General features: G+C 43.2%; 1 protein-coding gene across 2 annotated transcripts; it reads right to left on the minus strand.

Moving 5' to 3' along the window:
- Nucleotides 1-391: 391 nt before the first annotated feature.
- On the minus strand, nucleotides 392-27,592 carry MTMR4 (myotubularin related protein 4). 2 transcript variants are annotated; one of them, XM_016193889.2, is made up of 19 exons: nucleotides 27,419-27,592; nucleotides 25,738-27,365; nucleotides 24,194-24,283; nucleotides 23,722-23,838; nucleotides 23,149-23,231; nucleotides 21,784-21,944; nucleotides 21,578-21,674; nucleotides 21,272-21,385; nucleotides 18,886-19,082; nucleotides 18,515-18,643; nucleotides 16,741-16,852; nucleotides 16,069-16,264; nucleotides 15,674-15,859; nucleotides 15,427-15,597; nucleotides 15,115-15,269; nucleotides 6,504-7,905; nucleotides 3,761-3,871; nucleotides 3,425-3,513; nucleotides 392-2,689 (listed from the first exon to the last, which is right to left on the minus strand). In XM_016193889.2, exons 2-19 carry the CDS (start codon nucleotides 25,780-25,782, stop codon nucleotides 2,512-2,514), a joined length of 3,633 nt encoding a protein of 1,210 aa, XP_016049375.1. In that variant the 5' UTR covers nucleotides 25,783-27,365; nucleotides 27,419-27,592; the 3' UTR covers nucleotides 392-2,511. The 2 variants fall into 2 exon arrangements, with proteins under 2 accessions (XP_016049375.1, XP_060059808.1); XM_060203825.1 differs by lacking the exon at nucleotides 18,515-18,643.
- Nucleotides 27,593-27,809: the final 217 nt, after the last annotated feature.

Raw genomic sequence — 27,809 nt, forward strand, 5'->3', positions numbered from 1 at the left:
CAACTGCGTGCTGTTTGTCTGTCCAAATAAAACTGACGATGGTACAGTATCCTGAGTTATTTAACAGATTCACTAGGTAGTACTATTACATATTACTCAGGATGATCTTGTGTGCTTAATGGTGAAGTTTTAGGCATTGAATGGAAAATAAAATTTATATGCAATGCGTTAAGATTCTACTCTATAAGCATAAATCCCTATCGAATCAACAACAATATAACAGGACCTGTATGAAAAAAAAAAAAAAAAGAGGTCCACTAAAATGTGGAAGTATTCAATAGTTCAGAAGAAGAGTTACATATAATGGTTTATTCCTTGATCCTCAAGGTTAACAAAAAAAATGCAAAGTAAGTTTTTTTTAGAAATTAAAATAAATAATCCCAACAAAGCATCACTAATATAGAGATTTTATTTAAATTGTATTGAGTTTTTACAGCACATTGCATGTTTGTCACAACGCAACTGCACAGTTTGGATTTTTTGGCCACATCATGTCACTTACACCCACAAGAGCTCTGAAAGGAGTAATTGATGAATACATCCGAGCTGAGAGCCCAGAGTCTCTCTCCAAGGCCATGCAGTATATTCAACTGATGGGACAGTCCCTCAAAATAGCCAAAGTGACAGATACAGTCTCCTCAAATGTTGCAAATATTACTCCCCCTGAAAATGGGCAGAAGTGCAATAAAAGTCAAGTTAATTAAAAAACCACTCATGACTGGCAGTAAGTTTTAATGATTATGAAAATGTTTAAAAGGATTTTACCTAAGACAAGAAATAATTTGTTACTTTTTCAATGATTTCAGGGATTCCCCAGACACAAAAATCTCCATTATTCAACTCCATTTAAACAAACAAATGAAAAAAAAAAAAAAAAAGTTCTGCTAGGTTGACCTAAATATGCCAAAAGTTTTTAGGTTATATCCATAGCAAGTATAAAAGCACAGATGCTTCTCTGTAGGGCTGAAGAAAAAGGTCAAGACAAATAACAATTCTTGTTCTAAATGCAGAGCCTAGTTATTTTATAACGATTGTATTTTCTAGGAAGCAAAATGAAAAGTAGGAATTGAAAACTACCATAGTTTTAAAACAGGATATGGATATGCCTAAATGTAATTTACCTTTTATACACCAGCAATTTCAGGTAAAATGTGTAAAAGAAATGCTAGTGGTTTGATTCTAGGTCAGGGAGACTGTATCTGTCACAAGCACAGGACATGGCTATATCACTGTATCTTTTGGTTAAGTGCCACAGGTACATATTAAGATGAAAAAGAAAACAACAGTGACCCCCCAAAAAAAATATTTGGTCCAAAAGGGCATATTTCCTCTCCCAATTTTGGTATCAAGGCTTTATTCTATTCTGTTTGGGTTCCATTGTTAAGTGCACAGAAATTGACAGCAGCATTTGTACTGAAACCCTCACATTCCAAACAACATATTCTAGAGGTAAAAAAACAAACAAACAAAAACCCCCCCCACTAAATTCTACCCTCAAGGTGTCAAGTGTTCAGGATAAGAAGCAGTGTGACCCAGAGAAGGCAGCAGCCAAGGGAAACACAACATGAGGGAAGTAGGCAATGGGACAACAAATAAACAAAACCATTGTTTTATTTTCATGCCAGGAGAGGATCAAGGTCTAGCTCCTGTGTTAGCACCAGGATAACTAGGAGAAGTCAGGTGCAAAGGAAAGGGCACAATCAGCAACTATTTCACAAGAATAACTTCTGCTTTTCCCTTCTCATTCTTCACAGTGCATACCTCAGGAGTTGCCACTGAGTAACAGAGACTACTGCCTTCACAGATCAAAGTAACTGATTTTTGCCAGGACTGAGCATCAGTAGTTTTCCTCTGCTCACATACACTCCCTAGAACTGTCCCCCTAAACTGATGCTGGCCAATGAGCCAAGTGAAAAATATAGCAAAACTCTACTTGCTGAACCAGTCTTTAAACCAAACTCCACAGAAAGACAGAACTAATGCAGCTAGGGGGAGTGCCTCTAAAGACTGAGCCTTCATGCACAGACACAGAGCACAGAGGTACAAAGAATAGTTCATTTCAAAATAGGATAGGAATTCCTATCTTATATACTATAATCTGCTTTTTTCAAGGTGGAGGAGATAGGTCTGGTTATCACTTGGAGTTTGGTTATGCATATGCCTTTCTATTGCTGTTTGGAGCACACGTCACCAGGCAGTATCTAAGAAATCATCATGTTGTGACCCTCCCCCCCCAATGAGAAAAAAGCTGGAGTCACCAGTTCAACATTAGTTCCAGATTCTGAATCTGAATCAGGACTGTTACCCCAAGGTGAGTGTCTCACCAGTAAATGACCTCCTGCCAATTGGAATTCCTCTGCTCCAGTCTCATGGTACCAAGGAGGATTCCCCAAGATGGCATCTTTGAGCTCTATGATTTCATGAGCCACACCAAGGAACCTTCAAAACTATACCAGAGGCAGATCCTCCCTTCAAACCTGCTAAAATTGGACAGGTCATCTCCTCTGGCATTCAACTGGAAGCTGTAGCAATGGGTTTCTTCAGATGTTGGCTCATGAGTTCCCTGGCACGAGATACTTGGATGTGTTCGTAACAAGAGTTACAGACGAGAACTGGGTCATAGAGTTGTTGATCAGGAATGGGCAACTTCAGGTGGCAGCATCCAGCACAAAATACATTCCCACAATTTCTGCCAAATAACAAAGAGAGAAGAGTTCATCAGAAATGCCATTATATTGAGAATGTATGGTAGACTAAAAAGACTTTACATGAATACATAAAGAAAAAAGCTGGCAGAGAAGAAAGTTCCTATAAAAATATCTATTTTCAGAGTAATTCAATTTAGTTCATAAGAGGCCAGGTGGTGACACATCTAGTTGAGTGCACGTTACAGTGCACAAGGACCCAGGTTCAAGCCCCTGGTCCCCACATACAGGGGGAGAGCTTTGGGAGTGGTGAAACAGTGTTGCAGGTATCTTTTTTTTCCATTTTTTTTTATTTATTCACTTATTTTCCCTTTTGTTATCCTTGTTTTTATTATTGTTGTTGTTATTGATGTCGTCGTTGTTGGATAGGACAAAGAGAAATGGAGAAAGGAAGGGAAGACAGAGAGGGGGAGAGAAAGACAGACACCGGCAGACCTGCTTCACTGCTTGTGAAGCAACTCCCCTGCAGGTGGGGAGCCTGGGGCTTGAACCGGGATCCTTCTGCCGATCCTTGTGCTTTGCGCCACATGTGCTTTTAACCCACTGCGCTACCCCCAACTCCTGCAGGTGTCATTCTGTCTCTCACTATGTTACCCCCAGCCCTCTTAATTTCTGGCTGTCTCTATCCAATAAACAAATAAAAAAAAAATCTTTCTCAATTCACAAATATGCAACTCACTGTTTCAGGAGTAAAACCAAATCATCCTAAAACATTTTACCTGCAATGGTGTCTTCGTTTGGCCAACCAAAATTCGCAGTCACAGTTATAACAATGTGATGCCATATGGTCTGGAACCCAGCGAGTCACCTAATGGTAGACACAAAGAAAAATTCTTGGTTCTTTTCGACAAAGTGGAAAAGCAACAATATAGCAAGAAAAGCATCCTAGAAGAAAATAATAAGGCTTATCTTTCTAGATGGCTACTACTTATCTGCAAAGAAGACACTCAACTGGGTAATATATTCACCTCTGAGTATACTGTATATTACTCATATCTGAGTAAGGTAACTCACTGGCTCACATAAGTATCCAACACATATTTGCCTGAACATACCTCAGTTTCCTTCTTATCTACAGGTTCCCAGCTTGCTTCTGAAAGGCAGTCTTCACTGTGATCAGAGCCAAAGTCTTCTGTATCACTGCCATCTGACTCCTTCAGACATGTCTAAAGAGCAGGTAAAGATAGAAACAAGCAACATCAGCACTAACATCTATTATTTACTATGTATCAGGCACCGTTTTTTAGTGTATCACAAGTATAAATGTATTTAACTCTTTACAGTAATCATATTATGTATATTATTATCCTCTTTCTCAAATTTAAAAAAAAAAACTAAGCTACCAGCATACTTAAGAGCTAATAAAGACTTGAACCTAATATTCTAAGTTCAGACCCATGTTCTTAACCAATATTCTATATCACAGCATGGAAAGACTATTTGTCAGTACATTCTAAGCCAGGCTTTGAAAACTATGACCCACAGGCCAACTCTAGCCCCAATGCCTATTTTCAAAAGCCAAGTTTTCTTAGAAGACAGCTGTGTTCAGTTCATTTACATATTATCTACAGCTAATTTTGGCCTAAAATAGAAAAGCCAAATAGCTGCAACAGAAACTATATGTCTCACAAAGTATTTAGTATTTGGCTCATTACAAAAAGATTTTCTTTCTCCTATCTTAACAAGAGAAAGGGATGTGCCTGTATAAATGGCAAGCTATTATAACATAAGCTGACTCCTAGAAGGTTCACAAGAACTGCTCTGTCAGACCTTGAGGCCTGCCAGTACAATAAAGCCTAAATACACTATTCCAAAACGACCTAACCAAGTTCCCAACAAGGATTTCAACTGCTTTATCCACTTAATACATTACTGCTAGAGTAGTATTTTTTTCAAATAAAGTATAATAATTATGTTACTTACTTTCACTGTATTAATTAACCCACTCCCTCATGGTCCGGGCAAGATTATGCACACACACACATCCCTTCTAAACCTTTGGTCGAAGTATACCAGTAGTGCAGCTATTATTCCCCTGCTTCTATAAATGCTATTCCCATTTCACTGTCCACTTAGCTAAATAGGACTCAGTCTTCAATTCGCCAACACTTAACTGAAGTATTTTATTTTATTTTTTTATTTTCTACTATTTATTTTATTTTCCCTTTTGTTGCCCTTGTTTTTTATTGTTGTTGTAGTTATCACTGTTATTGATGTCGTCGTAGTTAGATAGGACAGAGAGAAATGGAGAGAGGAAAGGAAGACAGAGAGGGGGAGAAAAAAGACACCTACAGACCTGCTTCACCAACTGTGAAGCGACTCCCCTGCAGGTGGAGAGCTGGGGGCTCAAATTAGGATCCTTATGGCGGTCCCTGCAGTTTGCACCATGTGCGCTTAACCTGCTGCTCTTAACCCACTGCGATACCGCCCAACTCCCCAAATATTACTTCTTAAGACTTTAAGAAAGGATGGTGGCACACCTGACTAAAAGCACATATTACCGTGCACAAGGACCCAGATTTGAGCCCCTGCTCTTCCCTCCACCCCCACCACTGCAGTGGGGAAGCTTCACAAGTGGTGAAGCAGAGCTGTAGGTATCTCTTTCTCTCTCCTTCTCAACCTCCCCCTCCTCTCTCAATTTTTCTCTTAGCAAATAAAGAAAAAAAAAGTCTTCTCTGACCTTTATCTTTGCCCCAGACCCAACATTAATTTGATACTTCCCTCAATCATAACACTTAACGAGATTTTTTTTTGTTTTCAATGACAATTATGCCAGAGGCTTTGTTGTCAATATATATTAAAGTGTCAACTTAGAATGAGCATATTTTTCCAGCATAGACTTGAAATTGCAGGGGGGAAGCTTTGTGAGTAGTGAAGCAGTACTGCAGGTATCTCTTGTCTCTCCCTCTCTCTCTCCCCCTTCTTCTCAATTTCTGGATGTCTCTATCAAATAAAGTTGATAAAAATAAATTTTAAAAAGATTTATAAAATTTTTTTGCTCTTTATTGTATATTGGAATAAAATAATTCTATCACTTCCAAAACAAAAAAAATCTCCCACTACTGTTCCTTTGTAATCACTCTTCTCCTATTCATGATCTCTGGCAACCACTGATGTGTTCTGTCTCTATAGCATTTTTCCAGAATATTATATAAATGAGACTAGATAGTCTGTAGTCTTTCCGGGCTAGTTTTTTTTTTCACTTGGCATGATCTATTTGAAATTCATCCATATTGTTGCCTGTATCTGTAGTTTGCTCTTTTTTTTATTGTTGAATAGTATTTCACTATATGATGTTGCACAATTTGTTCAATACCAGCTGAAAGAATTTGCTTTGTATCTATTTCTGTATCTATTATCTAAATAAAGCTGCTGATAAATGTAAAAAAAAAAAAAAAAGGATGATCAGTCTAGGGGCTGGGCAGTGGTGCATTTGGTTGAGAGCACAAGTACAATGACCTGGGTTCAAGCCTCTAGTCTCCACTTGCAGGGGGGGAAGCTTCATGAATGGTGAAGCATTGTTATTGTAGGTGCCTCTCTTTCTTTTCCCCTTTCCCTCTCAATTTTTCTGTCTTATCAAATAAAATTTATTAAAAAATATGTCATGAAAGAGAATATAATTCTAACTGTTTGTCTTTTCTAATAGACTTGAGCTCCTTGAAAGTTGGAACTATGTCTTTTATCTTACAACCTAACTCAGTGGCACACAAGAAGTACCCAATGAATGAACACTGAATGGACAGAAGGTTAAATGAATATAATAAATCAGTGAGTTGATGACAGAAGATGAATACTTACAAAATCATCCTCGTAGTCCATGGGGGGCTCTGCTGGAGGTGCACAGCAGTGACGGATATCCAGTCTCATCTGAAGTTCACGCACCTGTCGACGTAGTTGTTCCACTTCTTGTTTGTACCCTGCTTCAATTTGCCGTAACCTATGCTGGATGACATCCGTAGGAAAGGGAAGTCCATCATCATCCAAATAGAGAGGAGGCACTGGAGAAGGACAGCTCAGTGGAACAGCCTTTGTGCTGGAGACTTGCTTTGGGTGACTAGACAACCACATTCGGTTGTTTTTTCCTCCTGGACCACTACAGTGTCCATTGGAATGACTAGAACAGACAGGTGACTTCACACCTTCTCTCTGAGCCCACTGGCCCCCAAAGCAGGGCCCTGGTGCAAGCATCTGCTTAATGCTCGATCTCTTGCTACAACAGCCATAGGAAAGCAGTCGCCGAGGAGTGGTCTCTCCACTTGGGAACGAAGTCACCATCCCTTGAAAGCTGTCCCAGTTGGACCCTAAAAAGGAGAACTCACTGATCTGGCTCTGAGAAATTGGCTTTCGTACCAATTCCAATGGCACTTTTCCAAAGTGAGGATTTTCCAATAATTGCACACTCCTATTATGCCCTCTCTTAATGGAATCTTCCTCCCCATGAATAAAGTCTGGGACAGAACTGGGCTGTTCCTGATGGGAGATACTTGCTGCAGACACTGGAGTATCTTGCCTGAGGAAGTCAGTGCTTGGATCTGCAGGAGTTTGGCAAGTAGCACTCGGCGGCTTATAAAGAGTACCCAGACTATGATCTGGAACACAACTGGAGGGCATGTCCAGCACAGACTCTAACTGAGCAAGTTGGGGAGCAGCTATAAGGGAGTCCTGAGAAGACTCAGGGAAATCACAAATTTCATCATGCTTGTTGGAAACAATTTCTGATAATCTACTCATAGCTTCTTTTTCAGGACAATGTTCAGGTGGCTCCCCTGGGCCATCTAAAGTTCTGTCCGGCTTATCCTGGGCAGGGGTGTCTAGAGCTGGTACGTTAGTTTCTTCCAGGACTTTGATCTCAGGATCAGAGGTGTTGCTCTTCATTTCCCGGGGCATTGCAGTAGTAAGCAGTGTGTAACTTGAAGAACAGTTTTTGTGACTATTGTAAGGTTTACTGCTCAAGTAGTCTTTCTGGTTGGTGGGAAGAGGAGGTGGAAGACCCATTTCTCCTACAGTCTGCTGAGGGCCTCCTACTCCAGACTCCAGGAAGGATGTCTCTGATCCCTCAGGATTAGTGTGCCAGGGCTCCAGACCTATTCTGGCCTCCTGACAATGGTTATTCAGGTTAGGGTCGCTGGATGTGCGAGTCAGGGGACTGCTTGTGTCACAGGCAGAAAGGAGGTCATCCATAGATCTGGTTTTAGGTAGTCTGGAATGATAAATACAATGCCTCTGTTTCAGGAAGTTAATGCCACCTCCAGTATGTAGAATCAGAATCATCAAAGCAGCAACAAAGCAAGAGTTCACAAGAAATAATAATACATCTGTAAATAACCAACACTCACTCTGTATAAAATGTAAAATATAAACTCTGTTCATAAGATTCCAAGATCTTTCCTTGGCTTTCTTCAGACCTCAATCTATACAATCTCTCTGGGTGATCTCAGCCACTCGTATTTTTTTAACAGTCTTATAAGTCAGTGTCTTCTTCTTCTTTTTTTTTTTTTTTTTGTTGCCAAGAATTTTTAGATAGAAGGTGAGGGCCAGCAAAATAACTCACTTGGACAGTATACTACTGCTTTGCCATGTGTGTGATCCAGGTTCCAGCACTGAAGGAGGCTTGTTACTGTAGTTTCTGTTTCTATCTCTCTACCTCTGCCTATCTGTCTCTAAAATAAATAAATAAATAAATAAAATAAAGGACAAGAGGGAGAAAGAAAGAGAAGGAAAGACACAACAGCAGTGCTCTACGACTCAAGATGCTTCCCCTGTGCAAGTGCTTCCATGTGGCTGTCATGGGCTCAAGCCTGGGTAGAGTATGTGCTCTATGAGGTAAAACCATCTCATGGTCCCCTGATGCCTTCTAAATCTACTCAGGCTTAAAAATTAGCACTTGGGAGTTGGGCGGTGGTGCAGCAGGTTAAGCGCACATGGCGCAAATTGCAAGGACCTGCGTAAGGATCACAGTTCGAGCCCCCGGCTCCCCACCTGCAGGGGAATCGCTTCACAAGCTTACTTTCTCTCCCCCTCTGTCTTCCCCTCCTCTCTCCATTTCTCCCTGTCCTACCCAACAACAACGACATTAATAACCACAACGTTAAACAACAAGGGCAACAAAAGGGAAAATAAATAAATATTTTTAAAAATTAGCACTTAATGTTGCTATGAAAAAAATTTCCTAGATATATTGAATTTCAAGTCTTGCCTTGACAGGCCAAATCAAATGATTTTATAGGCCATATATTTCCCCACCCCTGCTCTAATTATACTCAAAGAATCCTTGAGAAATTTGTGCACAAAAGGTGGGTAATAGACCTTTTCACAATATTCTATCCTGACTTTTCAATATAGTTCAAACTTTTTTAGAGCAAAGAAAACTTAAGGGGAAGAGTCAGGTCTTCTGCACATCTGGCAGAATACACATATCACCATGCTGAGGACCCAGGTTCAAGTCCCTGTTCCCACCTGTAGGGGGAGGGAGCTTCACAAGTGGTGGAGCAGTGCTGCAGGAGTTCTTCTCTGTATCTATCTCTCTGTCTCTCACCTTCTATTGAAAAAAAAAAAAGAAAAAGAAAAGAAGCAAGGAAAGAAAGAGAAAGGGGGAAAAAAAATAGCCACAGGGAGCAATGGTATCTCCATACTGGCACCAAGTCCTAGTGATAACTCTGGTGGGAAGAAAAAAAAACAAGAAAAAAACAAGCAAGAAAAAAAAAAGAAAAAAACAAGCAAGCTACTATCAGAGAAAATACCAGTCACTATAAAATACCACTCCTATTTGCTGATTTCTCAGTAGTCTAGTCTATAGAGAAAAAATTCTCCACACTGGTATAGTTATAATACAGCTGATTTTTCTTTTCTGTATAAGAGACAGAGAAGGGATGAAGGATGGGGGGAGGGGGGAGAAAGAGTACAAGAGAGCCCACAGCACCAAAGCTTCTTTGAGTGCTGTGGAGGCTGGGTTCAAGCCTGGTTTATGCACATGGTAAAGCAACACACTATCCAAGTGAGCTATTTCCCTGGCCTAGTTAATATAGCTGCTTTTTATGTGTTTGCTTTTTTTGAAACTAATCACTATTTTTAAAGAACTGCTGTTTACTTTCACTTCTGTGATTAATTTTTATTATTTCTGTAGAATGAGATGCCAGGAAGGTAATAGCAATGGCTATAATTACTATGTCTGGAGTCCTAAAGTAAGCGCTTAAATCCTAGCTTGGCAATTTTTCAGTTTTTCTATTTCATACTCTAGTAAAACAGAAAGTATGGGGGCTTCCAAACACACAGAAAAAGTAGAGGAGAATGAAGAATTCATACATATTCTCCACCCACACTCAACGACATCAACAGTCTACCATACTCCACAGCCGATCCTTATGTATACTCAAGGTTTAAGCAGTAATGTTGGCAAGATAATAAGGCCCCAGAAATTTAAGACAAAAGGAAAAGGAACTCATCCAGTCAGAGTGGTCAAGGAAGACTAGACAGAGAGGGTTAAGCTTGAACTGGGTACAGAAGAAATGCCTTGGACTTTAATGGGTGGAAAGGAGGAAAAGCAGGACAGTTTTCACCTAGGGAAAGATATGACCAAAGGTGAGTGAAGGTAGTGGTTAAGAGAAACCATTCCCCTTACAACCTTTACACCATTTGTTCCTCCAAATCCAACCGTATACTGTATATCTGGAACTACCTATAGCAAATCAGCTCTTTGTTGTCATTTAATATTTCAACTCCAAATTGCATATACCTTCTCTTTCTAACTCGACTCCTCAAATTTCCAGTGTTTTAGGCAGTATTAACATATCCCTAGTTTCTTGGCTCAGAGTCTTAGGATCTCTCTTTGATCTTCTTTACTCCACTTCTTCCAACATTCGGTCAATTCCATAACTTGGGGTGTGTGTGTGTGTGTGTGTGTGTGTGTGTGTGTGTGTGTGTGTGAGATATTAATAGTGGGTTACTAGATTGTAAAATTATAGAGTATAGTTCCACACTCCATAGCTTATTAATGACTTCTCAAAAAAAAAAAAAAAAAAGGTTGTGAATGTAATCCTTTCCCTTGACAAAGGACTATTCCCCTCAAATTCGAAATATAACTGTGCTGGTTGGTCTCTTGCTCTAACTACCCTACTCAAAGATTAGTTCTCTAACACAATTGTCAACAGGTGGTGATTACTTCAACGACTTACTGTTGACTATTGAATCAAAAATAGATTCAGTGCAGAGGCCAGGCAATGGTGCACCTGGTACAGTGCATGCATTACCATGCATGAGGACCAGGATTTAAGACTCTAGTCTCCACCTGCCGGGGAGAATAGCTCCACAGTGGTGGAGCTCTGTTGGAAGTATGTCTCTTTATCTATCTTAATCCCTGTCCATTTTTGTTCTTTTTTTTTGTCTTTTTATTTTTTTTGTCTTTATCAGAAAAGAAAAGAGAAGAAAAAATGGCCAACCGAAATAGTGGAGTTATCATGTAGGCACTGGGCCCCACTGATAACCCTGTTGGCAAAAAAATAGATAACTAAATAAATGAATAAACTCATGCATATATTTCTACTACTCAAAATAGCCTTTTTTTTCTGTGCACTTATTTTTGCCTCCAGGGTTATTGCTGGGACTCATACCTGCACTATGAACCCACTGCTTCTGGAGGCCATTTTTCCCATTTTGTTGCCTTTGTTGTTGTTGTTATTGTTGCCATCACTGTTGTTGGATAGGACAGAAACTGAGAGAAGAGGGTCGACAGATGTGGGGAGAGAAAGACACCTGCAGACCTGCTTCATCACCCGTGAAGCAACCCCCCTGTAGGTGGGGAACCGGGGACAGGAACCCAGATCTCTATGTAGGTCCTTGCACTTCTGCCATGTGCGCTTAACCGGCTGTGCTACTTGCTGGGCCCCTAAATAGCCTCTTCTTAATTTTTACCACCTCCAAAGAAGTCTTTTCTTTTCTTTTCTTTTCTTTTCTGTGATTGGTCATATATCCAACTCCCCCTGGTCTCCTCCCCCCTCCTCTCCTTTCTATTTGTTTTACCAGAGCACTGCTCCTCTCTGGTTTATGGCAGTACTGGGGATTGAACCTGGGACCTCTGTTGCCTCAATCACAAGTCTGTTGCACTACTGCTGGTGCTATCTTCCTACGCAGGGAAACTGTGAGGATATGGCTGAGCTTGGTGGAACCTGCCATTGAAAGAGGGCTGCCTAAGGAACATGATCTTCCGGTCAGCCTCTCTCTACCAGAGACTGAGCATGGGAGAGAACGGCCTTCAGGTTCAGCTTCACCTGGCAGACTCTCTGCCTCACAGGGACTCTGCATTCCCAATACAATAGCTTACTTCCTTGTCTTTAAACCAAATGGTCTGCTTATTCAAAAGCTACCAGAAGTTATCATACCTGACCCATCTTCTCTCCACCCTCAGGACACCTCTGTCTGCTAGCCACTGATAAACCCTACTTCCTCATTCCCAAATCGCTCTCCTGCTTATACAGATGCTATCAGAGGCCCCTTTTCTCACTTCTTTGTTCTTGCCCTTCTGAATAAGACTATAACCAAACCTCACCCTCCTGACATACAAGGACCCTTACACCCATGCACATCAAAGCCTAGCTTCCTCATTCCTTAGATCACTCACCTGATAGTTTTCCCAACCCCTTACCTCTCTGCCCCTTTTCTGCATTAACCATATATGATATAAACAAGCTACTGTTGTATGCTTTACATTGGTTTGGTCTAGCTCTCCCTCTGCCAGGAAAATTGGTTTAGTCCTGCTAGTTTAGTGGGCCGCTTGTCCCCGCCCCAAAGAACCTGGACAGAGTTAAGAGACTGCTTGGCGCCACCATGTGAGAAGGATGCAGGAGAGTTCTGTTTGGTGATTAGTTTGGGTTAGTTTATGAATCGTTGTTCGTGAATAAAGAAATACAGCTTCCTGGTCCAGCCACGTGTCTCTGTTATCTGCCTGTGAAGCCAGCCCGGTTAAAACAACAAGCTACCTCTTTCTGCAACCCCTTAAAAGCCTTGCCTCTCTAATTAATAAACGATCATTGCTGTCATCTTGGTCTCCGGCTCATCTCTTATCGTGGACACAAGACTCAGCCCCTGCTGCCTCGGGTGACATTCTCCTAGACCCCCCACATCTGGTGCGCACTAGGAGTCTACGCCCGAGAAGAGGCCTCCCCACAAGAAGAATGGCATTCCTGGACATACGCAGTTATTTTGGACCTCTTTTTACTAACCTTGTAACCAAGCTTACAACTCTCTACATTTCATTCATTTATTTAAGCATTTAGTAAAACACCTATTATGTGTCAGGCCCAGAACTAGATACAAGAGATACAAAATAGAAAAGGTTTTCCATAAAAGTTATCTAAGTAAATAGTAACCAGTGGTCACCTTGAAGACCCTACTTAAAGCCCGGCCAGAGCTATATAGACTCTGCCCACTGTGATTTGTTGGCGATGGCAGAAAAGAATTTGTGCTGTGAGAAACTTTGTTCCAAGATAAAGTTCAAACTGGAAGATGAAGAGCTTTCAAATCTGTTGTCCTTTGACAGGATCATTCATATTATTACTGTAACAATTGACAGCATTGACTTTTCACTATATGATATTAAATGTCAGGCCAAAGTCAAGTACCTGATAAAGTTCCTAAAGCTTTTAGTTGTATGAACAACAAGAAAAGCTACTAGGAGAAATTATTGCTTGTCTATACACCAACAACACTGAACTTATGACAGTGAATGTCCTGAGCAAATCTTCCCATTACCATGCATAATATTTTTGCAAAATCAATTTGAAAATGAGGGAAATGTTAACTAAGACTTCCTGTAATGATTTAAAAAAAAAGAAAAAAAAGGAGGGTAAGGAAGATAGCATAATGGTTATGCAAAGAGACTGATGCCTGAGGCTCCAAAGTCCCAGGTTCAGTCCCCCCACATGACCATAAGACAGAGCTAAGCAGTGCTTTGGTGTGTATGTCTTTCTCTCTCTCACTCATTAAATAAAGATTCAATTTTAACTTTCTTTTTATTGCCATCAGGGTTATCACTGGAGCTTGGAGCCTGCGCGATGAGTCCACTGCTCCTAGCAGCCTTTTTTTTTATTCCCCCTTTATTTGATAGGACAGAGAGAAGTTGAAAGGGAAGAGGGATATGGGGGGGGGGGGGGTTGGTGCATCTGTTTGAGTGCACACACTGTAATGCGCAAGGACCGAGGTTCAAACCTCCGGTCCCCACCTGTAGGGGAAAAGCTTCACAAGTGGTGAAGCAGGGCTGTAATTATCTCTGTCTCTCTCCCTATCTCCTCACTCCCCTCTCAACTTCTCTCTGTCTCTACCCAAATAAATAAATAAATAAATAAATAAATAAAATACTAAAAAAAGAGAGAGGGAGAGGGAGAGAGAGCAAGAGCAGCAATATTTGCTTCACTACTCATGAAGCTTCCCCCCTACTAGTGGGGGAGTGGGGGACTTGAGCCTGGGTCTTTGTACATGGTAACAAAGTGTTTAACTAAGTGTGTGCTAGGCTGAGGAGATAGCATAATGGTTATGCAAAAAGGACTTTATGCCTGAGGCTCCATAGTCCCAGGTTCAATCCCTCACACCACAATAAAACAAAGCTGAGCAGTACTCTGGTAAACAAAAAAACACTCAAAACAAAACAGATGTGTGCCAACATCTGGCCCCTAATAATTTTTGTGTGTGTGCTGTCATGAATTGACAGCTTAATACAAAATGGAAAAGATATTATAGAACAGTATGCAAACATTACACTTACACACACACACACACACACACACAAATCTATGTATCATGAGGAGAATGTTGGTATATCTATGAAGAGCTAAACATCTGGAAGGACATATACCTAAGTTTTACCAGTGGACACCAATGGTTTATATAGGATCATAGAGGAGAACTTTCATTCTGCTTTTACCCACTCAGTCAAAAGATAACTTTTATGTTTCCCTTTAAATTCTAGCCTTTTCCTGAAGGAATGTTGTAAATGCCATACCCCTTAGGAGAACCACTTCTCTGAGAATAATCAATGCCTCTGAAAGCTAATACTGGACATAGTGAAGGTTACTATTAAGATAGCAAGTTTCCATACCTTCTATCAGTGAATGAAGTCAAGAGCATTCCCACAACCCTTCCTAAAATAGTCCTCTCATTCTGTTCTCCTCTCCCTAGCTTGGATATGTCACCCAAGGTGATAACAGCCCAGGGAAGAAGGTAACCAATCTTATCTTAAGAAAGGACCTTGAAAGCATACAAAGTATACTTCAAGCTAGCTCCAAATCTGAGCTAAATTAACTTTAACTGACTTAAGAAAGTGCTTTTAAGTATCTTATAAAAAAAAAGAGAACAACATTTAGGCATGGCACAAAATAGTTCCTCTTGGAGACAGGGGAGAGCAAAAAAGGGCTTTACTTACCTATCCAGAGAGCGGCCAGAGAACTCCTGACTCTGAGCCACTGGGGAAAGGTAGAGATCCATGTTCTCCTCCCCAAGTGTGCATGGAGACGATGCTGGCAAATAAACAGCTGTCCAGAGGTGTAGGGCTCGAACATGACACACAGGATGAAGGACCTAGAAAAATAGCCCCAAACTGGTATTTTGCAAGGTGTTCCCAGTCCCTCTTCCTTCCTAAGCCTTTGGTTCTGCTTTTTCCCCACTGGTTTGGTCTATTTCTTTCCATATCTCTGCTTTATAGTTGCTGCTCAAAAATAATAAAGTTCAGACTTACCATGTCTGAGCCAGGTGTGTACAGAAAGTTATGAAAGTTCTTATTGCCAGCTCTCAGAAGCGCCCACACAGAGCAGGTCCGTTTGTAGATATTACGTTTCTCTCGCTCACAGGGGTTGTTGGCCAGGAATGTGCCATAGAGGCAAGAATATGTGTGCTGCACCAGTTTTACCTAGAAGGCCAAGATAGTTTGCACCTAGTAACCTAGAACACCATCCCTTACCCGGACCACAGGCATTAGGACTTACCAGGAATGCTTCATTAAACTCAAAAAGGCAAGGGAACTGCTTGAGCAACTGATGAACAGAATCAAGCCATTGAAGGAACACAGGGCACTGCTCATTTTGGTCTTCTGCATTTTCCTGGTGGCCACAGCGATCTCCAAACTTATGTCCAAAATCTAGCCAGTCAGACTCTACTAATACTTGGAAGCCCTGTAAGAAGAATTTAAGTATAAGGTTTCTCTAGAAAGGTGGTCATGTACTCCCCAGGAGATGGCCAAAGCAAGGAACAGGCAAATTCAGAGACGAGCAGAGAACTGAGTCTAGGAGAGGACTCAAACCCATCCATGGCCTCTACTGGAAAGATCTCCAAAATAGAACCATAGGGTCAAATACCTTCCCCACCCAACTCCTCTCAATACCTCCAATGTCCTGTAATACGGGTCCAGTAAGATTTTGGCCAGGGCTACAATCTGTGGTGTCCGGTCCCAGCCATCTGAGCAGTGTACCAGCACAGGCCGGCCTTCTCGGTCAACCGTATTAGCCACAAGCACAGCTGCCTTTAGCATCACTGACAAGTGCTGCAGCCATTTGGTGCTCTCCAGGGCCGATAACCAGCTACACAAGAACAGAAATCAAGACTGTTACTAATAGTGCTGAGGTTACAACAGTTCTGTCCACTACCCAAAGTCAGCAGTACCTAACAAAGTCCCTGGTAAGGACTGAAGGAAGAGGTCCAGACCATGGCCTTTCTGCCAGAAGATATCTATAGCAGGAACATAGGGAATACAGAACCCAAGGTGGACTAGAAGCTCTTAAAACTGACAGAACTGGCCAGTACCATATACACATCTAAGCCACTTTCTTATTTATGTAGTACAACTGATACAAATAAAAGGAACCCATGTCCTATGGTTATACCAAAGTGCTGGTCAAGAAGTAGAAGTGTTATTGGAGTGGGTCCATGTACACAGGCCCCCTGCTCCCCTGTACCTCCAGACTTTCTATCTCCCCAACTAATATTACATGAACAAGAAATAGTGGGAAAGGGATGGCACTAGAGAGAGAATGGAATCAGAGCAGGAAACACTTACTTGCTAGGGTCTGGCATCTGGCTACACACAGCACGAAGGTAATGGAAACTGTTCCGGATGGCATGGATGTTGGCCATTCCCATGAATACAACCTCACAGTTAGGGTAGTACTCTGAAGATATAAAAGGAGTGTGGTACATAAGAGCTTATCCTGGAAGTAGGCATCCAGGCAAAGCTGCCCTAGCAGGGCAGAACAGTCTAGGATGGGCACTAAATATACTATGAAATCTACAGCATCTTTTTTTTTTTAATCTAATAAACAAAGGTTTATGAAAACCCTTAGTCTAATTCAGCAAATCTCCAGGCATTAATGGGGAAAGGAGGAAGGAGTCAAGAGGGGATAAGGGAATTGAACTCTGAGGAGGGCAGAAATGGCACTGTGGTGGTAGGGTATATGTTGGCACATATTTGGGGGAGATATGGTATTTTACCCCTGAGAAAACAACCATCTTATAAAACACTGTTCCATGGGAGTCAGGCGGTAGCGCAGTAGGTTAAGTGCACATGGCGCAAAGCGCAAGGACAGATGGAAGGATCCCGGTTTGAGCCCCCGGCTCCCCACCTGCAGGGGAGTCACTTCGCAGGCGGTGAAGCAGGTCTGAAGGTGTCTATCTTTCTCTCCCCCTCTCTGTCTCCCCTCTTCTCTCCATTTCTCTCTGTCCTATCCAACAACATCAATAACAATAATAATAATAACCACAACAAGGCTAAAACAACAAGGGCAAAAATAGCCTCCAGGAGCAGTGGATTCACGGTGCAGGCACTGAGCCCCAGCAATAACCCTGGAGACAAAAAAAAAAAAAAAAAAAAAACACTGCTCCAGTAACAAGAAAATAAAAATTATACTTTAAATTATTCAAAATCCTAAAAAGGAAGTTCTAAACATACAGATAGAAAAAAAATAATAAAAATAAGCAGAATATGTGTGTAAGAACTTTTCTACTCCTTTAAGACACTAACTTTTATTTTTAAACAAATATTAAAAGATTTTTTTTATGAGAGAACTAGAACATCACTTTGGCACTAGCAATGCTAATACTCAAACTCACGACCTTATGCTTACAAGTCTAGTACTCAAACTACTGTGCTACTTCCCTGGCCACAGTAAAATATTTTCACCCACAATGATACATCACCTTTTTATGTCTGAATGTCTAGGTGCCATTTACCAAAATTAACAGTAACAATAGTAATATCAGTACTATGAGTAATGATAATATGTATCAAAATTTCAATAAATAGTAGTTGTGCCAATAATTTCATATATGTGAACTCTAATCATTCCAACAATTTTGCAAACCATGTATCATCCATGTTTTACAGATAAAAAAATAAAACGATGGGGGCCAGCTGGTAGCATACATAGTGCAAAGTACAAGGACCAGTGCAAGGATCCCAATTCAAGCCCTGGCTCCCCACCTACTGGGGGGATCGCTTCACAAGCGGTGAAGCAGATCTACAGGTGTCTTTCTCTCCCTCTGTCTTCCCCTCCTCTCTCAGTTTCTCTCTGTCATAACCAACAACAATGGGAAAAAGATGGCCACCAAGAGCAGTGGATTCGTAGTGCTGGCACCAAGCCCCATCGATATCCCTGGAGGCAAAAAAAAAAAAAAAAAAAAAAAGATAGAAAGAGAAAAAAGAAAATGAAACAGTGGAGCAACTTCAGTGTAATCACAGCAAGAAGTGGCAGAGTCCCAATCCCAAGTCTTTCTATTACAGAAGTTGTCCCCTGTCCTCTCTCTCCAAGCTGCAGATTCAGGGGTAACAGTAATACCTTCACATTCACAACCTCCACCCTTTGCCCGATTAGCCACTGCTGCTGTATAGGATCGAGCATCCAGGATCAGCAACTTTTGGGGGGCTGCTGTGCTCTCTACTCCGGAGCATGTAGTCAGCGAGGAATCTAAATACAGAGCAGGGAGAAGACCTGGGTCAGCCAGTCTCAGCCTGGTCCTGGGGTACCCCCATTTTGGAAGAAGAAACATGCAACTGGAGACCCCTCATATCCCACAGGCTCCCCAAAGGCAGGGACCCAGACACCCTGTGTATTGTTATCTTCCCATATTTTCTTGAGGTTCTCTGGGACTCAGAGAGGCTAAGATGGGAACCCCACTTCCCCTGCAGCCAGCACCACCCACTTCTTACCAAAGTCAGGGTCACATGCCTCACTGGCATCACTATTCCCCGTACTGAGGGAGCCCCCAGTGACCCTAGTTCCCGGATCCAGAGCACAGGCTTTAGCAATGGAGGTGACCAAGTATTCATCATCAGCATTGCGCCAGCCCCACCAGCTGATCTCAGGCTGGCTGCAGCGGGCGATGGCTGCCCCATTGCGCAGGTGTCTAATGAAACAAACAAACAAACAAACAAAATGCCCTTAGCATCTGCATGGAGGTCTTCCCCAAGTGAACAGACCAAGATTTCTAGAAACAACAGAAGCAAGCAGTTCATTTGGGTCATGGTAATAAAAACCAAACATCTTCAGAAGGCGTTATAGTTTACAGCACATTAACACATTTTCTCAAATGGATTGTCTCCCCAAGGTGACTATGACTCATCAAATCTACACAACACCTGCTCAAGGTATAGACACCCAGCAGGAGGAAAGTCTGAACCCAGAGCATGACCAGCTCCAGACTTCATGGCTACCACCCACTTTATCATTCTGATTAAGCTATGTCCTAGTGAAGAGGTCAGCAAAGATTTTGGTAAAGAACCAGAAAATAAATGTTTGCCTTTATGAGTCACAGTCAATCTCTGCAGTACAATATTTTGTTTTTTTAACTAACCCTTTAAAAATGTAAAAAATCATTCACAGCTCACAGGAGATAAACGAAACAGGCTGCAGGATGAATTTGGTCCACAAATCAGTTTGCCAACACAAATAGTTTACATTTCTGTGTGCACACATATAAAAGCATGTTGTGTGGTATACACAACTGTAGGAGAGAGGTGAAGTTATATCACTAAAATACTCACAGTCTTGTAAACCAATTTTATCTTAAAAATTTTTTTGTTTCTTGTTTTTAATTATCTTTATTTATTTATTTGGATAGAGACAGCCAGAAAACAAGAGGGGGTGACAGAGAGGGAGAGAGACAGAGAGATACCTGCAGCCCTGCTTCACCACTTTTGAAGCTTTCCCCCTGCAGGTGGGAGCCGGAGGCTCGAACCCAGGTCCTTGCGCACTGTAACATGTGTGCTCAACCAGGTGCGCCACCACCCGGCCCCATAAAAAAAAAATTTTTTTTAATACTTTTCTTTTTAGTTTTTTTTTATTATCTATTTATTTGATAGAGACAGCCAGAAATTGGGAAGGGGGTGACAGAGAGAGAGAGACACACACACACACCTGCAACACTGCTTCACTACTTGTGAAGCTTTCCCCCCTGCAGATGGGGGACCAGGGCTCGAAATCAGGTACTTGAGTTATAACATTGTAATATGTGCATTCAACCAGGTGCGCCACCACCCGGGCCCCCGTAAAAAATATTTTTTAAGGAAAACGAATACCCCCAACAGTCTTACTCTTAGGAGAAAAACTGAGGCTTTTTTTTTTTTTGTCTTAAAATTATTTCAGGGGGTCCAGGAGGTAAGCCCACCCAGTACAGCACACACTTTACTTCTTTCTGGCTTTCCCTCTCCCCACACTCTCTCTCTCTTGTGCAAAAAATAAAGAAATGAAAAGTTGGGCCAGGGCCGCTACTCAGAAGTACGGTGTGAAGTACTGGGCTAATTTCCAGGCACCACATTTAAATATATATATATATATATTGGGCTGGGAGGTGGCTTATCCGATAAAATGCACATGTTACCATGTGTGAGGACTGGGGTTCAAGCCCTTGGCTACATGGGAATGCCTGCAGGAGGGAAAACTTGATGAGTGATGCTGCAGTGTCTCTCTCCCTCCCTCTCCTCTATATCTGTCCCTCGCCCATCCAAAAGGAAAAAAAGAAAAAAGGATGCCAAGAAGCCCAACAATAACTGGTGGCAAAAAAAAAAAAAAAATTAGGTCTGTGAATTGTGAATTTAGTTTTGCATTAATGTATAAAGCCCTGGATTCACTGCCAGGCACACACACAAAAATAAACTATTTCATATCTATTTCCCTGCAGAAGATCAATTCCCAGTCAACCAGGCTGTCTGCAGCAAAGCTCCACTTTGACGCTTTCCTTACTGCGGAAAACTTGATGAGTGATGCTGCAGTGTCTCTCTCCCTCCCTCTCCTCTATATCTGTCCCTCGCCCATCCAAAAGGAAAAAAAGAAAAAAGGATGCCAAGAAGCCCAACAATAACTGGTGGCAAAAAAAAAAAAAAATTAGGTCTGTGAATTGTGAATTTAGTTTTGCATTAATGTATAAAGCCCTGGATTCACTGCCAGGCACACACACAAAAATAAACTATTTCATATCTATTTCCCTGCAGAAGATCAATTCCCAGTCAACCAGGCTGTCTGCAGCAAAGCTCCACTTTGACGCTTTCCTTACTGCATAAAGAACATCCTCCCTACTTCCCACCAGCCTCTTCTCACCTATACACAACCACAGGGATCCGCTTCCAAGAGCGGAATGATGCTACATTCTCCAGTTCTTTGTCTGTGATCCATACAGGGACCAGCAGCTTCTGGGGATAACTGGGGCACAACCTGAGGAGAGACAACATGGAGTCACTAAGCGTCATCTAAGGTGTGATAACAAGATTTTCAGACCTGGATTTGAGTGAGGAGGAACCCGCAACCTTCCTCCCTCACAACCTCACAGTCAGAAGCTGTGCCCAGTGTGCAGACAAGATGTGGGTCTGGACTGGTGCTTTAGCTCCCTAGCCCCTGCCCTCTCACTTGTAGTTGCTGTTGATATGAGAGACTCTCCAGACGTTCTGCAGGTCAAAGCCCATCCTTGTGAGCTCCGCCTCCTGCCGGCATTGTATGTGCTCTCCTGAAATAGAGGCCCCATGCCTGTCAGTATCCAAGAGTGCCATGTTCAAGGGGAGGGGAGTGATCATCAAGAGATAAGAAGTCTCCCATAGAAAACAGCCTGGCCTCACCTGGCTGACATAGGTGCGTATGCTGGTCCTCCTCAGTCAGCCCCAGGCACCAGGCATGATATGCAAAGGCAAAGAGGTCTTCAGGCTTGGCAGGTCTTGCTGTGGCCCGGCTTAACCGTGAGAGCCACTCCTGGCACTGTTTGAAAGTGGAGAAGTGGCACCTGCCAGGCAAGAAGCCAGAGTGGTCAAAAATCACAGTGACAGGAAAGGTTTGTGGGAGAGAATGCTGCAAAGCCAACAGTAAAGCATGGGAATCCTGGGGAGAGTCAGGGGCAGTGACCAACACCCAAAAGAAGTTGTCTTTGTGACGACTGTCTTCCTAAGAACAAGAGTTCTTAGGACAAAACTTATCCCATCTAATGGGACTCTACCATTTTTCACGTCGAGTCAGTCATGTCTCTCTGCTTTTTCACTTCTTAGACTTAGCTATATCCTTTGAAGAGAATTCAAGTGCCACCTCTTTCCTGAAGCCTTCTCTCCCCACTCTATTCAACAGGCCCCTTCCTCTTTTATTCTTAATGTGCTAAGTATTAAATGGTAAAGGTTTCCATAGCATATTGCCACAGCAACTAAACTTTAACCTCTCTAAAGAAAGGGCAATGTAGGTCCTCATTCTAGTCCCTACAAATCTGAATGCATGCAGATTCTAAATTGAGGATCCTTTTAATAATCCTTGGGAATCATTCAGATTCCCTCTTTCTCTCATATTCAAGCTGTCAGTAAACCCTGTCATTTTTACCTTCACAAATTTGATCCTTCTCACCAATTGTGACTTCTTCCCACCGAGATAGACCACCAGGATCTATCACCTTGGTAACTGCAATAACATTTTAACTAGTCTCCCAGACTCCACCCTTTTGTTCCTGTCCCCCCTCTCCATCTATTCTCAATATTGCAGCAAGAATGATTCTATCAATCGTCAGATTATGCCACTCAGTTGCTCAAAATTCTTGAGTGATTTCCCATTTCCCTCCAAGTCAGAGCCAGTCCTTATATGACAGTTGGACACTCCCCACCCTATACCTCTCAGATCTCAGATCTACTACCCTCACTCATGTGCACATCACTTCAGCCACACTTAAGTGTCTCTGACATTTTTTTAGGGCATGCCAAGTGCATACCCACCTAAGGGTCTTTAACATATAATCTCTTTAATCATTATAACAGTCCCATGAGTTAAGCATGCACTCTTATTTTCTTCAGGTCAAAACATGATGGGCCAATAGACAACAAACTCCAAACCCACATAGGGCTTTCACATTTTCTTTCAGATGGGGATAATGAGATAGTTCTTTCCTATATCAGAGAAATCCTGCAGCAGAAGTTCTGGATAAGATAAGGGCCAGTGAGGCCGGCTGTTCTCACCTCACCACTTTAGAGTCCTTGCAGGCAATATGTAACTGGAACATGTCACGACTCTCTACACTGTCAATCATCCGGAGGGGGACCTGTATAGAAAGGGTAAAATGAAGCTCAGCTCCCCATCCTCATTTCTGACCATAGCCAATATTCTACTTAATCATAAAAAAGAAAACTGACATTTACTGAAGACCTGTTAAGTGCCTGATAACTATGCTGGATCCTCTATATAAGTGACCTCAATTAACAATCACAAGAACCCTGAAAGAGAGGTGTTTCCACCCCCTGATGTTAAAGGGAAAAAAATAATTCTCAGATGATTTGATCAAGATCACACAGTTGGTAAGTAACACTCTTCCAACAAATGCCACTGTGCCCCCTTAGAACAACCAGCAACAAAGGAAGGGAGAGAGCAAAGAGGGAAACAGAAAATAAATGAGAAGCAGGAAAGCAAGAGGTGAGAAAAAGAATGGGACCCCAACATTCTGGAGATGTAATCAGATAGAACTTGGGAGCAATCCCACCTTGAACCTCATAGGGATTCTGGCTTAGGAGTGGAAGAATAGGACAGGTACTTACGTTTATGACAGAGTCCTTGAACTTTATATGCAGCCTATAGTTAGAGATGGCAATGAGGGCATCAGCTGCCCGACCCAGGAACTCCACTCCTTCACCCTGCAGCACCGTGAAGGGTACCTGCAGAGGGGCAGAAGAACCTTAGTCCAGAAGTGAGTCACCTCTCCTCTCCACTCCCCATCCCCTGATCTGTGGGCTCCCCTCTGGAAAATCTGGACCAAAGCAGGAGAGCAGAGTCCTTTCCATGGTAACAGTACCAAGCAACTGCTATATAGAAAAGCTGCCCTTTCTTCCCTGGGGCCAAATCTCCATATACGCATACAGATTTCCTCCAGAGACCAGGGAGCAAGAAGCCAGAGGTCTGTTGCTAGAACCCTTAGAAATACTGGGAAGCACAGGGAAGGAGGCAGGACAAGGCAAGAAGCAAGGCAGAGTAGGGAGGTTCATACAGGCATGATCCCCATTTGCTCCTTACCTGCAAATTTTCCTCCTCTTTCACTAGTTCCTTTGGGGGGAATAGATCCTTGGCTTGGATGTACTCCAGGCTGGGGGGGCCCTCCTCACCCTGTGGGGAAAGTCCTAAATTACTGAGTTCCACTTGGCCCATTAGCCCTTAATCTGCACTCTCCTCCCCCACCACACACACACACACACACACACACACACACTACAGTTTTGGTCACCAGAAAAGGGAAGAGACCTGACTTGGTGGGAGACAGGGAAAGGTAAAATGGATGTGCCATTCAAGTCTGTTAAGCCTAAGGAATGAGTAAGAGCCAAAGAGGAACTGGGAATTTATGCTCCTCAAAGAGGGAAACTGCTGTAACACCAACATTTCCAAAATGGAGGAGAGAAAACCAAGGAAAAGAAAAATTAAAGTAAGGTTAAGACTCTAGCTAAGAAATAGCTGTCCTGAAGAAAAGAAACTGGTATGGCAGCTGACTGTTGAGAGAGGAGTGAAAACCAGCACTTAATGCCACGAAAGCTTCGATCTGGTACATGAAGGAGACAAAGGGGAATGGGGGGATTCAACTCTGTACCTCTAGAGGGACTTCAAGGATGTTTTCCAAAGGAGCATGTATTCTAGGGGTGAGCTTATGTTTGAGGGCTGAGCTTCCTGTTAGGAAGCTAACAAGCCCCCACTACCTCTGAAACAACCTGCCCTGTCTGCTGGTCTGAGGGGAATTCCTGAGGAATACCCACAGTAAGCAGAAGTAACTCCTCTCCCCACCACCAGGGAAGAAAGAAGAGGGGATTCACCGGCAGCCGAGAGGAACCAGGAGACCCAAGGACAGTCAGGGGAGAGAGGAGGCCTGGCAGACACCCATGAAGGGAGGGGGAGGGTGAAGAGGGGGGAGACATCTGAGAGGGCAGATGGGGGAAGCTGGGAAGGAGCATTAAGCCAGATGAGGAGGAGGAGGAGGTGAAGGAGGAGGAGAAAGAGGAGACTGAGAATGATGCAGAGGTATGGAACCCTGCAGAGGCAGAGAAGATGGAGAAGAGAGGCTGTCTGGGGGACAGTCAAGGAGAAAATACCGGCGTGACAAGTGAGGGATGGAATGGTGGAAGGGGGAGGAGACTGGAGCCAGGGAGACAGCTCAGACATCCTGCTCAATCTGACCAGCCCCCTAATATCTCAGACACTCAAGTAGCCACATTCCATACCCTAAAGCAAGGATGCAACGGGTGGGAACAAGATGGAGAGATGGAGGTACTGGTATGTACCCCTGCAGGGCGGGGCCTGAAGATCTGCAGTCAAGGGCAGTGGCTGGGGGTGGGGGGGAGGCAAGTCTTGCCACAGAAATTCTAACCCTAGCATTTGGCAATCCCCAGCATCGGTTAAAAAGGATCAAAGAAAGTCCAACAAAGGCAACAAATACCACCTCCCTCCAGTCTGGGGCCTTCCAGAAGGGGGATGGGTGGAAAAAAATCCAGATTCTCAAAAGCAGGCTTTGGGTGGGGCTGTGGGTGCTACAAACATAGGGGCCCAAAAGCCCCAGGACGTGGGCTGGCACTTACGAAGCAGCTGAGCATGGAGCAGGAGACACGGGCGGTCAGGCTCATGGTCGCGGGCGGTCTAGGCCAGCGCACATGTCCCCGGAGCCGCTGAGCTGCCCACCAGTCCCGGGCGCCCGCCGCATCCCGGCTGCAGAGCCCGCCAGGTGCAGCCGCAGAGGCCAAGCGGCTGGCGCGCTAGCTGCTGGGGCCTCGGCGCCGATCCCGCGCGCCTCTCTCCTGCTCTCCACAATGGAGACAGCCCAGCTCCGCCCTCCCGCACGAGCGCGGAAGGGAGGGGACCCGGGAGGGGGAGCCCCGCCAGGGCGGGTGGCTCCTTGGGGCCCCGCCCACACACGCAGGCCCCGCCCTCCCTGTGTTCCAGGACTGCGCGTAGGAGGGTGTCCTCCGAGACAGAAGCTTAGGGGTTTTGCTTTCTGCAGCCAGAACTACTCCACTGGCCCGCAGACCACGGACCAAGGGAGGGGAAGGCGTGTCTGCCTCCATCTGTTCACTTGTCAGTTCCCATCTTCCCAGGTGAACCACCTAACACCTACGTCTTCCCCCCCAAAGCCTGCTCTGATCCAAAATGGATCTCACCTACCTCCTCCACCCCATGCACTTTACAATTTCAAAGTTTCCTCTTTTTCTTCCACATCAATACCTTAAGCTCACTAAATGCCACTCCCATTTTGTCCTTTAGAATATTCAGCTATTCATCCCACACTCCTGAAAGGGGAATTCTCTTTGAGGTTTTTCTTACAGGGTTTTTCCTGCCCGACCCAGGCCCTTCAGTTCCACCTCTCCCATGTTTCACATCCTCTGACCTCCGAGTGAAAAAGAAGTTCTTGAAGAAGAAAGAATTTCTTAGACTAGGAAAGAGAAGATTGCAAGCACAAAAGCTATGCAAAAAATGAAACTTGAAACCCAGGGCCAGGGGCATAGAGGTAACTGGGTGGAGGCTGAGAAATAAGAAGCAGTGATAGAAGAAGTGATAAGAGGCTCAAAATGTCACGAAGAGTCATAGAAGAAGCTGACTGGAACCTTCTTGTGCCTTTCAGAAATCAGGACTTTGGTTTTGTTAGTTTGAGGGGAAAGGAGGAATAGGAGAAACCCTGACATTTTTAGAGCACCTTTTATAAATTGTGTTTCATACACCACACTACAACCTTTTTATTCCCCCAAGAAGTAAATCTTCTCCCATTTTTGCTTATGCAACTTCAGACTTAGAAAGTACGCAATTTGCCTAAGTATTTCAATGATGATTCGATGATTCAAATTTGACCAGAGTAACCCTGAGACTCATGATCTTTTCAGGGTACACAGAAAAGGGAGAGGTGCTGCCAGTTGATGTGTGTTATAGCCAGCAGGTTCTTTGAAACCAAAACAATACAAATATACCACAAACAGAAAGGAAGTTCTTTCACCCTCTGAATTCCTTAACCTGTCGCTATGCACAGGGGTAGCCTCAAAGAATGGGAGAGAGCCTAAACAAGGACCTATTCTGGGTCTGAATCTGCAGCTCTATACTCCTATTTCATCTCACTGTTTCTTCTTCCTAATTCTGAGAGGTTAAGGATTTCCCTGAACATGGAGTGATAGGACAGTTATAGTTAATGAAAAGTACATGAGAGTGTTATTGGAAGGTCTGGCTGGACTTGTGGCTCTGCCTGTGGACTAGAGAGAGTGTTATTGGATGTCCCACCCAACATACACAGTGATATTCTGGACACCTGGAGGTTACTATCCTGCTAGATATCAAAGTAGCTGTCCACCTACAATACCTTAGCAGACAGCTCCTTGAAACTAGTGAAATTTGCCATTTGGGGTGGAATCCCTCGTGATCCAGCACTCACAATATTAACAGAACCCACAAGTAAGTACAAGGATCTTGAGATAAAAGAGGCCTGGCCAGCACAATTTGTAATAGCCAAAACCTGGAAACAACCCAGGTGTCCAACAACAGATGAGTGGCTGAGCAAGTTGTGGTATATATACACAATGGAATACTACTCAGCTATAAAAAATGGTGACTTCACCGTTTTCAGCCGATCTTGGATGGACCTTGAAAAAATCATGTTGAGTGAAATAAGTCA

Source organism: Erinaceus europaeus, chromosome 12, assembly GCF_950295315.1.
Source record: "Erinaceus europaeus chromosome 12, mEriEur2.1, whole genome shotgun sequence".
In the NCBI taxonomy this organism is placed as follows: Eukaryota; Metazoa; Chordata; class Mammalia; order Eulipotyphla; family Erinaceidae; genus Erinaceus; species Erinaceus europaeus.

Excerpts from the sequence above, each read along its gene's own strand:
- MTMR4 (XM_016193889.2), bottom strand. The coding sequence starts at position 25,782 with ATGAGCCTGACCGCCCGTGTCTCCTGCTCCATGCTCAGCTGCTTC. Across the intron at positions 23,839-24,193 it reads AAGAGGAGGAAAATTTGCAG|GTACCCTTCACGGTGCTGCA; the intron begins GTAAGGAGCAAA and ends GCCCCTCTGCAG. Across the intron at positions 7,906-15,114 it reads TCTGGCCGCTCTCTGGATAG|ACTACCTAAAACCAGATCTA; the intron begins GTAAGTAAAGCC and ends TTATCATTCCAG.